General features: G+C 42.8%; 1 protein-coding gene across 1 annotated transcript in view; it reads left to right on the top strand.

Moving 5' to 3' along the window:
• Nucleotides 1-9246, top strand: part of GHR (growth hormone receptor) — a 172836-nt gene extending 163590 nt beyond the window's left edge. The window contains exons 8-9 of the mRNA XM_063128110.1: nucleotides 2315-2384; nucleotides 4646-9246. Coding sequence (XP_062984180.1) covers nucleotides 2315-2384; nucleotides 4646-5638 — 1063 coding nt within the window. The 3' untranslated portion in view covers nucleotides 5639-9246. The remainder of the gene's footprint in view (nucleotides 1-2314; nucleotides 2385-4645) is intronic.
• The last annotated feature ends 4520 nt before the right edge of the window (nucleotides 9247-13766 follow it).

Here is a 13766-nt window from a genome sequence, read left to right as displayed (position 1 = left end):
GGTTGAGACAGAACATGAGGCTCTCTGCCGGTTTCGCACATAGAGCTAATTCTCAAATATTTTCAAAAACAGCTCATGGCTTGAGTGGTGATTGCTTTACTGCACAGCCAGCTGGCAAGTCAGCACACATTGGCCACACCACTGAAAAGGTACCAGAAGCAGCATGATAAGGGTGGAGGGAGAATATGCTACATAGTATATGTAGCATATGAGCTAGCTAGTCATGTGGAAGGCCAGTTGCCTGTCAGCTTCACCATCTGCTTAATGCAGCCCACATCCTCTGCCCAAGATGTGGGCTGCATTATTCCTAGCTGGTTGTGTACATTAGCACCTTAATTGTGTTCATGATAGTGTTGGGAGCTCAGTTGTTGGCCAAGGGTTTAAATCGCTCCTTAACAACGAATGTCCAGGGTGAACTTGACAACTCCTTGCCAGTTTCCCACCTGTACAAAGGAAATTGTCCGATGATAAATTTGGCTTTGGTGTTAGGTCTGTGGTGGTTATCTTGCGCATGCATGTCTCCAGCAAGTTGAATGTATGTATCATCGAATTCACAGGAACCACCAAAAGCCACCTTGGAGTGAACATTCAGCCTGTCTGTTATCTATTGTAAATTGTTGTTCAAAAGAGAGCAGAGGCAGGAGAAGGAATTTACCTATACTTATGTTTGACATCAATTCTTTGATTGCAAAAGTACTCAGTTTGAAGTTTTCATACAGTGCAGTTCACCCTTTGCTGAAAGCCAGAATCGATGCAGACTTGGGCCACAGCTAGACCTAAGGTTTATCCCTTGATCGTCCAGGGGTCAAACCTGTTCATCTAGGTGACACACAGGGGATCCAGTGCTCAGGCAGGGGCGAACCCTGGATGATCCCAGGATAAACCTTAGGTCTAGCTGTGGCCTGAATTTCCAATTATTTATGCATTCCCTTTTTTTGCTGGCTTTCACTTTTTGTCAGCTAAATGTCACTAATGGGAAGAGTTATATCCAGCCTTCTGTTTATTGGGCTGGATGACCTTCCTTCCATTTCTCCGCTTTGTGCCTTTTGCCTTTCATAAGAAGGGTGACTATGCATGTTAAGTCATCCCATCTTGGCCACATACCACAGTGCATGCAGTTTCCTAGAACATTGTTAAATGTAAATTATATTATTTGAAGTCTTCTGGAAAGTCACTCATTTTTGGAAGTTCCTTTTTGTGTTTGCAATTGGTGCCTGAGTACTCTTGTTTTTCTTTTCCATCCAGATCCCCCTTTTTCTTCTTCTTCTTCTTCTTCTTCTTCTTCTTTTTTTTTTTGCCTTTTCAGTTGCGTCTTTTTAGATTGCAATCCAAATGGCAGAGCCTGTCCTGTTTTTATTGACCTGTATTCCACTTTGGGAACCTTTCTGGCTGAACAGCAGGGTAAAAATTCAACCAATCCACCAATAATATTTTCAAAATAAAAGTCCTAGAGCCATTCTCCAAGTTAGGCAGAATGAAGGGGACAGAATTCTGGACAGTATCACTTCAGATTACCGGGGGGGGGGGGGAGCGCCATAATTCCAAACACTCTTCAACATGAAAAGATCCCTGTGTTTAGTAAACTGATACATCACAGAGAGGACTACATTAAAACTCCCACACACACACACACGGTGTGTTAGTTTTATACATGAACGGAGCTTTCTACCCAAGGTGGAATTCAAAAACGCTATCTCCTATCAGCAGTCTGAAATGGCACAGTCCAGAATTTTTCAACCTCAGAATTCGATCTAACTTGTAGAATCGCTCTTATAAAACACAGGTGAGCGGACTTCAGGTATGCAGGATGCTTTTTACTAGATTCCTGAGATCCACTAACTGGAGCGAGATCCAAAAGACCTATACATAGCATTAAAGAATTCTGAGCCCAGGAATTGATAGTTTTGATGTTTGCTTTGAGTACCAGAACGGAAGCAATCTCACTGTCCTTCCACAGAAAAATCCACTACTGGGTACCCTATCTCTACACTTTTTTTTTTATTTCAGCAGTGTAATTTAGGATAGACAGAGTTGTTGCAGTTGTTAAACAATTGAGAGAGCACCTTTCCAATCCACTGCAAATTACCAGAGATCAACCAGTAAATTTTGATCTATCTTCTAACCACCCCTGTTACAGAAAAAGTGAAAATGTCTTTCAACCAGTTTGGGATCTGCCAGGTCTGTGCAAATGATACCCATGTATTTAATAACATGCTGACAAAATAGACAGATGTGCTGCATTGTTCGTGATGTACTATTTCTACTGTAGACATAAAATGTTCATGGAAGTTTAAAGTTCATATTTCTTTTCAAGGTTAAAGATACTGATTCTTCCTCCTGTTCCAGTGCCCAAAATTAAAGGAATTGATCCAGAGCTCTTAAAGGTAATCGGATTGGGGGAACTGTACAAAATTAGTGTGCAGGGTGACCACTGTTACAGTCGCAATGGGCTGTAATGATGCACTACCTAAAGTACTGTGCTGTCTGACTCCTTTTTCAAAGGTTGTGAGATCAAATTATCTACCTCTAATGAAACACCAATACCTCTAAATGAAATCCTATACTTTTTTTATTCATTCAAGGTTTTTACATTGTATTGGGGTGCAATGCTATGCATGTTGGACCCTTGGTCTGATCTAGCATGGCTCTTCTGCTCTTATGTTTAGACAGAAAAAAAGTCCTACAACTCCCAACATTCCTCAGCCAGCCATGTTTTTTTCTGTCTAAATATGCTTAGGATTGTACCCTTGGGGTTTTTAAAAAAATGCATTTTGTATACTGCCCTGGTATCTTAAGCAGAGGGGTGGTATAAAAATGTTTTAAATAAATAAAGTGTACTCAGAAGTAAGTCCTACTGATTTCAGCAAGGCTTACATCCAGTTAGGTTGGTAGAGGACTGCAGCCCTAATCTGGTTAGGGCAATCAAAGATGGTCTGATGAGAAGCTGAGCATTCCTGTCTTCCTTGTGCCTTGCACCATAGAAGTGGGGATATCTTAACCACGACAGTGAACCAGGTCTCTTTGAAGGTACTTTGACTTTTCTGCCTGCTCTGGGAACAGCGCACCATTTTTTAGCTGGTGGCCACCATTTTCCCCAGAATGCCACAGACTGACATTGACACCCCAGGGGGAAATAGCAGACAGCAGTGGCTGAAAAAAGCTCAGCTATTGAGGGGCCACATTCACCAGTCTTGAAATCCCCCCATTACCAAATAGCCCTTTTATTTTCACTGCCACTGCTTTAATCTATACCAATCATGTCATAGTACATATTCTTCCACTTTATAGATAGGTGTGACACTTTCCCCCTCCCCTAAATTGAAATTAAGAAGCAAACTTCAGACTTACAGCCAAAAAGGGATTCCTTTTAGAGTTTAAAGGAATAAGAGTGTCCCACTCTCAAGAAATCCCTCTCCCATGCTTCAGAATAAGTCATTGATCTAGGCATTGGGAGGAAGAAAATCCAGAGGAGTTTATCGTGCAGAGAGGCAGTGGACAATAAGCTGTCCATATGGAAAGGAGGACAGTTGCATTGAAAAGGAAATTTCAGCAAGTGTCATTGTTATGCATGCAGCACCTGGTAAAATTCCCTCTTTATCACAACAATTAAAGCTGCAGGAGTCCTGCCTTCTTTTGTATCTGGTCACTCTAGTATAGCTCCTGCAGTTTTAACTGTTGTGAGGAAGAGGGAATTTCACCAGGTGCTGCATGCATAAAAATCACACATGCTGAAATTCCCTTTTCAGCCTAGTGGGCAACACCTTCTGAGGGCAACTAATTATCCTGTCTCTTCATTTGGGGTGGTTGAAGAATGATTGGTGGAGAGACAAAGCAGAAGTAACCCTTTCCCCGCCCCCGCCCAACACACATACCAGAATTTGAAAGCAGGAGTCAAGCCGAGAATAGTAAATCACACAGGGATGCAACAGGCAGGCTCCACTGATTGGTCATAGTGGGTTCACACTATCCTGCTCCAAGCCAGGATCACATAGATATGCTGGTGAGAATTAGCAAAAAACAAAAACAAGCCTAAAGCAGGCTATCAGGAGGCTGGTGAGATCTTTGTGGAGCAATCAGCTAGATCAAAGCAACTCCAAGCAAGCTAATGAAGTTGCTGAAGCCACCTGTAGGCTTTAGTTCCTGTGGACTTTAATAGTTCCACAGCTCACCTCTAGCTCCACCCCTTCTAAGAGGAGTTTTTACACATTAAAGGGGCCGTGCCTTATTTTTCAGCCTTGGCTCCAGCAGGGCTGTGGAATCTCTTGCTGCCTCCTTGGGTAGTCATGGCAGAATGTCCTACTGCATTGCAAGGGTTCCAAGGAGGAAGAGGAACATGGAGCAGATAATGGCAGTGGTCCCCTCTTGTAGGAGTATGCAACAAGGCCAGTATTTCCATGGTTCCCACTTGGCAAGGCTCCTTCCCTCCAGTCTTCCCAGTCCTCTGAATGCGGATCTGGGTGACAATCAGAAGCCTTAAGCTATGCAGTCAATGGCACATTAGTAGTTCTCTCCAAGCAAACTAGTCTGTTGTAGCGCACCATTTGGACTTCACTAGTATGTGAACACATATAATGCTGACGTGTTGAAACATTCGCATAATTGTTGCTCCTTTCATGCGATTTTGTTTTAAAAAATTTCCCTGTAGAAAGGAAAACTTGACGAAGTCAACTCCATCTTAGCCAGTCATGGTAGCTACATGCCACAGTTGTACGGAGATGACTCTTGGGTGGAATTCATTGAGCTGGACATAGACGAGGCAGAAGAGAGGACTGAAGGGTCAGATACTGACCGGCTCCTTGGTGATGACCGCTTGAAGTCTCATGGCTGCCTTGGAGTGAGGGACGATGATTCCGGGCGGGCCAGTTGCTGTGAGCCTGATATCCCGGAGACTGACTTCAGCGCAAGTGACACGTGTGATGGAACCTCGGATGTCGACCGGTCCAAAAAGGCAAGCGATAAAGAAGAGGATCTCTTGTGCCTTGAACAAAAAGACAGTGGAGAGAAGCCAGCGTCAAGTCTTGATAAGGCATCTACTCAGCTGCCGTCCGATGACCCAGCCAAAGACAAGCAGCCCAAAGCCCGTGTTTCTGTCACCGGCAGTGCAGAGATGACCAGCCCGCCTGTCCAAACCCAGCTAAGCAACCAGAGTTCAGTGGCCAACATTGACTTTTATACACTGGTCAGCGACATTACACCTGGAGGAAGTGTTGTGCTCTCTCCGGGACAAAAATTGAAGATGGGGAGAGCCCAAAGTGAGGGTCAGAAAGAACCGGTGGCACAGTGCCAGCCAAGCTTTGCCATGGACAGTGCCTATTTCTGTGAGTGGGATGTGAAAAAATGTGTCACTGTGACGCCTCGCCCAGAGGCAGAGCCAGAAGTTCAAGAGCAGAGCTTTCCTGAGGGTGCTTACTTTGACACCGAGAGCCTTACCACTAGAGCTGTGAACCCTGCTATGGCAGCAGTGGAGGAAGAACCAGAACGTTTGGAGATGCCTGTGGCGGACTATACTTCCATTCAAGTAGTACAGTCCCCACAAGGCCTTGTGCTCAATGCTACAGCTGTCCCTGTGCCAGACAAGGAGTTCCTCGTATCGTGTGGTTATGTGAGCACAGACCAACTTAACAAAATCCTGCCATAACATTTTTCCTCTTGACTATGTGGAAAATAGTATCATCCTACTCAAGCCACACCTCCATGAGGCTCCAAAACACACATGGAGCTCTCCAAGAACAGGGGTTCCCCCGATTCACTTCAGTATTACAGAAAATGTCTCACGTTTGCAGAACATTACCAACATTTACATGAAGGGGAAGCCCATGCTCGTGTGGAGCTTCATGTGTATATTGGAGAACCTGCATGCTCATTTGGAGCCTTTGAATTGGGATATATGCATAGAGTTGGCTTGGCCTCATGTATGCTTAAACCAAAACAAATATGTTCAATATTTTCAAAGGGGGGTGATGGTACAACACCTTCCACTTTTACCCACAATGTTGAATCAATCACAGTATTGCTGTCATGTCTTGTAAATATTGTCTTATGAAATGTTGCTGGGGCTTGTTCAGTAGCAGTGAATGTGTTTCGTTATTGTAGGTGTTAATTTTGGGATATTCTTAATACATTGGATGGTTACATAATGTGTCATAAATAATCTTTATTCAAAAAGCTAATATCAGCTGGGCAGGTTCATTTTGAACATTTGATGTTCAGTCATACTATATGCTGAGATGTTTATACTGGGAATTGGAGAATGAAACATTGGGTAGGGAAGCAACAATTGTTAGGTTAAATAATACATTTATTTTGATTTATATAAATATAAACCTATTTTAATACTTTAGAAGAGCAGATATGGGTATTTTATATTTCCGCTGTACACCGTAGTTTTAAGGATCCATCTATGAAATGATTCGGCTGCAATCCATTGCAGCAATTTGAAAAAAATTAATATAAAGAAAAAAATATTTTTTACAGAATGTTTTTATACCTCCACAAAAGCGATAGAGAATTAAAGCTGCAAAACTACTTTATTGGGGCCTATTTGTTTCTTAAAAGTACTATTCATACCTTTTGTAGCAAATCGCAACGCGTACAATACTTTCCGTCCTCAGATATTTCTTTATTGTTATACCAACACATCATACAGTTTCTAGCAGTAAAAAGTAAAATAGGTTTGGATTTTTCAGGGCCTTTCGGGGACACAATTACGCTTTTATGGGACATTTAGAAACACGCAAAAGTAAGCACCAGTGACTTGACAATACTGTTCTTCATAAGAAAGCCTTAGGTCCTTCACTCAGAAATCTACCAAGGAACTCAGTACTAATATGGAGTGAAAGCCGAGATGGGGACTTCAGGTTATTTTAAAGCTCAGACTCTGAATCAGACGAAATTGCAGAACTCAGCACAGTATTTTTAATGAAGCAATTTTTTAATTTTTATTTTGGTTTGCATATTCCGCACACCTCAGCTTTTGTAGAAAGGCTTTAAAGAAGCCTTATTTACATTTATATGGGTTTTTTCCCCTCAAGGTACGCCTTAACATGCTTAATTTCAGATTCTGTTTACATAATCAAGGGTAAAATTTAAGGGTTACATTCAAAGGCCTATTCAAATGTGCAAGCTCCACATGGTTATTTCCCCTATGCTGTCGTATAGTCAGGTGTCACTACTGCACTGAGCCTGCAGGTGCCATACCTGAATCTAGAACTGAAATGGCTCCAGCTCAGACTTCCTGAAGTCAGTGGCCTCAGTCAGGGGCCTGGAGCCCAGTCTCAAACTCAGAATTCAAAACCTCTGGTCATACAAAGCTGCCTTACGCTGAATCAGACCATTGGTCCATCTAGCCCAGTATTGTCCATTCCTGACAGCAGGTCACCACCATCTTGAGTGGAGGTCTTTTGCATCACCTGCTACCTGAACCTTTTTCTAAACTGGAGATGCCAAGGAACAAACCTGTAGGTAAAGCACATGCTCTACCACTGAGCTAGTGACCCCCTGGCAGTGGGTACAAACCTGAGGAGGGAAACCTTTACCGTAAGGCATTCTTGTTCGCTTGATTGCGGTGGCTGGCAAAGGTGCACCTGCAGCCATCCAAATGGCTGCTGGCTATATTGCCACATTCACACTAATACGTAACAGAGTGGAGAAACTAAGGCCTTAGTAAGACCTAAGGTTTATCCCGGGGTCATCCCAGGGTCATCCCTGTTCATATAAATGACACACAGGATATCCCGGGAGCAGGCAGGGACGACCCCGGGATGATCCCGGGATAAACCTTAGGTCTAGCTAAGGCCTATGAAGGGCTTATGTATGGATTGCCTTGAACAGGATTTAAATCTAGGAGAAGAGTTCTTGGAGTAACAGGAGTTCTTCCTTTCCACCATGGTTACTTCTAAGTCAGGAGGCAGGCCGCCAAAGTTTGTGGCTATCTGAAAAGCTGTGATCATGGAATGTGGAGTCCAAGCATCTTCCTGGAAATGTGATTAAGGTGGTTGTCTGTTAGTTTTTTTAATGAGACGAAAGTCCACATCTAGACCCTCAGTTACCAATGTTTGCCTTGGGCTACAGTCCTAAGTATAAGTGCAGTACAATCCTACCTATGTTTACTTGAAAGTAATTCCCACTGTGTAAAATGGGGCTGACTCCGCAGTCCGTGTATTTTATGATTGCAACCTTAAGTAGGAAGAAGTCCCACAGGACTCCATGGACTTTCTTCTAAATAAACATGCTTAGGATCACACTGATGCAGTTGGAGCTTGGTTGCACATTACTCACTGTGATGATTTAGAATTTTTGAAGGGTTTCCCCCAACAATTAAGGAAAGCTGGAGCAGCTTTCTTTTCACATTGTGATTGTAATGTGTAGCCAGGCTCTGTGAGTGTAATGTATTGGGAAGCAGGGATAATGAGCAACTAGGTTACCCTCCAGACAGCTCCCACCATCCTTGACCATTGGCTATGCTGGCTGGCACTTGTGGGAGTTGTAATTGCATACCCCTGCTCTGAGGGACCCTGTCAGAAGTAACAGCCTGTATCTCAAATGGGTTGAGCTCCCCATAAGCAGATGACAGCCAGCACCAGCAGTGGCGTGAAATGGTTCACAGGTGGTTTTTGTTGTTGTTTTTTAATGACCGCAAATTTGATCCGAGGGCCAACAATAGTGAATTTTAAAATCCCAGCATTCCAGGGTCATGTAAGCAAGTCTTGAGAAGCAAATCACACGCATAAGCTTTTTTAAAAAAGAAAGAATGTAGCTCAGAAACAAATCATTATTTACTTCTGAAATAATCTTTTCTGGTGCACTCACTATTTTAACAAATATGTCTATATTTAAACAAAATATAAGCAAGGAAGTTGCCTTCTCGACGGATGGAATTGGGAAATTCTGTATCTGGCTTGTACTTTTAAGATGATGTTTATTAGATGCTCTGCTAACTTGCTGTTACATTTTTTCTAACAGCTGCTTTTAGTTTTAGGCACGAATGCCATTAAAGCTATGTCTCTCTTGGGTGTGGGGGGCAAGGGAGTCTTTATGCTACATTTCTCTTGAGAGAGTGTTTCAATCACCAAAAAACTAGTTAAATACCTCAATCAATCTCAGAATGTCATTTTGGTACTTTGCTGGTTACATAAGCCATTATGCCACATTATGAATATTTGTGTCTTTCTGTTTATATTTAACTTGCCTTATGTCAGTGTTCTTATTTCCTCCTCAAAGTTTAATAAATTTATTTTCTTCAATCCATCATGATATAATTGAAAATTTTATTGCAGAAACTTTACAAAGGGTGAAGACACATGTTAAGCTGTTATCAATCTTTTATTGTTTCTCCGTCACCATTTTCCAGATGTCATCCATGGACTTTAAGCCTCAACCATGGGTGGGACTTAAGAGAGCATGATTGAGAGCCATAATCCAAGAGACTTCAGGCTGCACGTGCTCCCACCGCCTACCTTTAGAAGCTGAGAAAAAAATGTTCCCACTCCCGACTCTCCATTCTAACTCCCCTTGCAAACTGCTACCTCAGATGGTTAAACACTAAGAGGGCCAAAAAACTGTTCCATTAATTGTGTGAATGCAATTCACATGAAGATTTTTGTTATGTAAATAGTAGCCATGGCATTTACATAATCCTGAGCAGCTTGGGGATAGTGTGTGTGAGAGAAAGGGAGGGAAAGTTTTCTTTTTTTCAAAGCTGTTATTTGTTTTTCATGGAAAACCTACAGTGGCGCCAATAAAGTTTCCCTTCAAATACTAAAAAAAGCTTTGGAGAGACAATTTTTAGTCAGAACTGTAGCAGAGAGGGAAAAGGCCCGGTTTGCATGACATGCCAGCCCACCAAGAGTTATTTCCACAGTAAGGCAGCAGCATGTGTACGACTACCATTTTGCATATCCACCCCCCACCCCCACTTGGTAGTGGCTGTGCCATGTGAACCCGGCAAGCGTGTATTATATGAGGGTTAAACAACCCTTGTCTAACCCTAAAACAGCCCACAAGGCATGAAAACCCCAAATGGGAGCTGGATATGCAAAGTGGCATTCATGGGCACTGCAGCTTATCCTGGGTTAAATAACCCACGGGGAGCCGAGCCATGCCATGTTGTGTGAACTCGGTTATTGAGTTCAACTTCCTCTTATCACTTCCCTTGCTGCAGAGGCAGTTCAGGCTTCACCAACACTGCTATTTACATAACAAAAACATGTGCATGTTAATTGTGTTCCTGCAATTAACATCAGCTTCGTTCAGGGCCAAATTTCATTTCAGAGAAGCTCTCAGGAGCCACATTCCAGGGATGGGTGGAGCAAAAGGGGGTTTAAAGTTCTTGCTGCCAGCAACGAAGCCTTAGGAGGCTTCTAAACCTATCTCCAATATTCGAGGGCTCCTGCAGCTTTAACTGTTGTGATGAAGAAGAAATTTCACCAGCTGCTGCATGCGTACAAATGATACAATTAAGTGGAGAAAAAGGAACCTGAGAGGACAACTCTCTGTGAATGTTAGAATGATCTCCCAACACCTTTACAATGATGCATTGAATAAAGTGAGTTGAGCTGCTCCAAAACCAATGTTCAATATAAAAGCCAGATGTCTGCATCATGCCAAGAAGCATTTGGCTCTGGAATCCATCATGCACCTGACACCTTCAACTTCATTTCCCCCCCCCCCAAAAAAAAAGTCTGGTGGTTATTGAAGAAAACACACCATCCACTCAAAGTGTGCAACTAGGGAGAATGAGAAAGCTTAAGTAATAAATCTCCCAGCTTCCTATTGTATGAGCTTATCCTAAGTAACAGTCTTTGTGCGATGTGCAACAATTAACATGTCACCACTTGGAAATCCAGAAGAGGAGGTGGGAATAGGTGAGGAATGATAGCAATAGGCTTAAAATATATTTGGATCCTAAAGAACAATGTGATCTGAGGGTACTTCCAGATGAGGCTTTTATTACGCAATTGTCCTGCCTATTTCATGCTATGTCACAGAAAACCCATTAAAGAGGGAAAGGTGAAATAGCTACACAATGTCTTTTGATCGGTAGCACTAGGAGCCTTCCGTATGGAAGTGACACTGAAAGCAAATCCCCAACTCTGATGTCAGTCATGCATACTGAAAACACTGGTGACATAAGGAATTGCATTGGGTTAGGTAAGAACAAATTTCTGCAAATGACTCCCCTCATTTATTAATGTGGGGTTGGATCCATATTTAAACTGAATTAACTGTGCCGGCAAAGGAGTATTTGCCCATCCCGCTCCTTCCCATGGCAGCCACCCCAGTCCCCTGAAAATGTTACATAGTGAGGAGACCCTGCTGAAAGGGGTGAGCCTTGGTGTGGGGAAGAGGGGAGACCTCCCCCAAAAAAGGGAGAGCAACTTTCTGAGAGTGCAGCCCTTCCTCCCACAGAGGGCAAATACTGGATCCAAACTGTGGTGTGTGTGTGTGAGAGAGAGAGAGAGAGAGAGAGTGTTCTATTCAGTCTCTCTATGAAGAGAGACTGAAAGAACTAGGCATGTTTAGCCTGGAGAAGAGAAGATTGAGGGGAGACGTGATAGCACTCTTCAGATACTTAAAAGGTTGTCACACAGAGGAGGGCCAGGATCTCTTCTCGATCCTCCCAGAGTGCAGGACTCAAGTTAAAGGAAGCCAGATTCCAGCTGGACATCAGGAAAAACTTCCTGACTGTTAGAGCAGTGCGACAATGGAATCAGTTACCTAGGGAGGTTGTGGGCTCTCCCACCCTAGAGGCCTTCAAGAGGCAGCTGGACAACCATCTGTCAGGGATGCTTTAGGGTGGATTCCTGCATTGAGCAGGGGGTTGGACTCGATGGCCTTGTAGGCCCCTTCCAACTCTGCTATTCTATGATTCTATGATTCTATGACCATATCCCTAGATTTCAGAGGCACAGCAACCATTTACAAAAACAATGCAACAAAATTGGAATACCCAACTAAACATTATTATTTGTTTATGTACTTAAAATTTATAAAATTGCATCTTCTGCCTAGCAGGCACTTGGAGTGATGTACAATAAAAACATTAAGGAGACTGCTGGTGAGTAGCCAGTCCCCCTGATTTACTTCCACAAGCAGTGCTCACCACTTGCAGAACAGAGATTTAGCACTTCCAGGGGCAATCCAAAACAAGGAGAAACCCTTGTTTCTGGAATGGAGCAGGCCAGCATTTGGGGTTTAGGGTTTACAAGCATCAAATTTACAAGCATCAGTCAAATTAAAGCAGCAAAAACATTAAATATTAAAAACCTGATGGCACAGGACAGTCTTTTTTGCTTGTCTAAAGCAGAATATATTAAAATTACTCTACTCCTGCTTAACCCAAGATATTAAATATAGTTCAAAGAGAGGTCCAGTATCCAAAGAAGTGTGAGTTTTGTGAGCCCAACGGAATTTTGGAACCCACCTATTCTGCAAAACAAGAGTCCGTGTCACTTCCCTAGTCAAAAAAAATTTTTTTTTTAAATAGCAATCAAAACAGACATAAAAGGCAAAAAGGCCAATCTTGTTAGGCTTTGCAAAAACTCAATCAAAATATCTATTCTATGTGCTCTTTTTTCCCTAAAATCTCTGGCTAGCACCCATTAAACCGATTCCTCACAATACAATCAATTAAGCAACCCTGAACATGGCAGTGTTTTTTCTGATGCAATTATTAGCTTAAACTCACAAGCAGGTATTGTAATGAGGACAATGAGTGGACCTTGAGTTTGAAATTGCAAGTTGGGGAAGTGGAATGTTGCTCATTGTCAACAAGCATCCATTATATACTCCGCTCTAAAATGGCACAATTGGCCACAGTTTTAGAAAACAACTTATTACTGATAACCTCTCTCAGCAAAATACGATCAGTTCTTTCTTCCTGTTTGTAGGCATTTCACAAGTATTCCCTGCTCTTTTTTGTTAAACCAGAGAAATGCACTACACAGCAGCTGTCATAAGGTACAGCTCTTAGCCTTGCATATAGTGCATGAATTAAGGCAGAATCCAGAAAATTCTGGCTGTCATCACTGGTAGAACTTGTGGCTGGGGCAGGACTCCCTTTAATTTCAAAACTGGTTGCGTGTCAGATGGCCTCTCTGCTTGAATAGCGCCCTTACCTGAGGTCATTATACTCCGCAAGCCTTGCATACGTTCCCCCACACTAACTAACATAACTTCCTAAACTGAAGTTATTTGTCATCCCCTGCTCTTACTCCATCTGCACTGGCTGCCAATCCATTTCCAGGCCTGATTCAAAGTGCTGGTTTTAACATTCAGAGCCCTAAACATCTTGGGGCAAGGTTATTTGAAGGATTGTCTCCTCCCATATGTGCCTGCCTGGACCCTAAGATCATCTTCAGTGGTCCTTCTCTGGGAGCCCCTGCGAAAGGAAGTGAGGTGGGAGGCTATCCAAGAAGAGGGCCTTTTCTGCTGTGGCACCCCAGATTTGGAATGAGGTTCCCAGAGAGCCTTGCCTGGCACCTATGTTGTGCTCTTTCCTGTGCCAGATAAAGACCCTTTTATTTTCCCAGGCATTATGGGCCTCATCAACACCAAGAAGGATATTGCATGAAAGCGGCATATAAAAGCGGCATATAGCAGTATTGAAGTGCACTGACAACTGTTGGGGCCCATTGACACAGACCATATACCACTTTCATAGTACTATATCCTGCTTGGTATAGATGAGGCCTTAGTCTTTTAGCTCTGATGTTTAAAATTCGTTGTATTTTAAATCCCTGCACTTGCTGCTATGTTTTATTTTGATT

This window comes from Elgaria multicarinata, chromosome 6 (genome assembly GCF_023053635.1).
Source record: "Elgaria multicarinata webbii isolate HBS135686 ecotype San Diego chromosome 6, rElgMul1.1.pri, whole genome shotgun sequence".
In the NCBI taxonomy this organism is placed as follows: Eukaryota; Metazoa; Chordata; class Lepidosauria; order Squamata; family Anguidae; genus Elgaria; species Elgaria multicarinata.
Note: the sequence above shows the minus strand (reverse complement) of the source record. Positions and strands in the feature narration are given on the sequence as shown.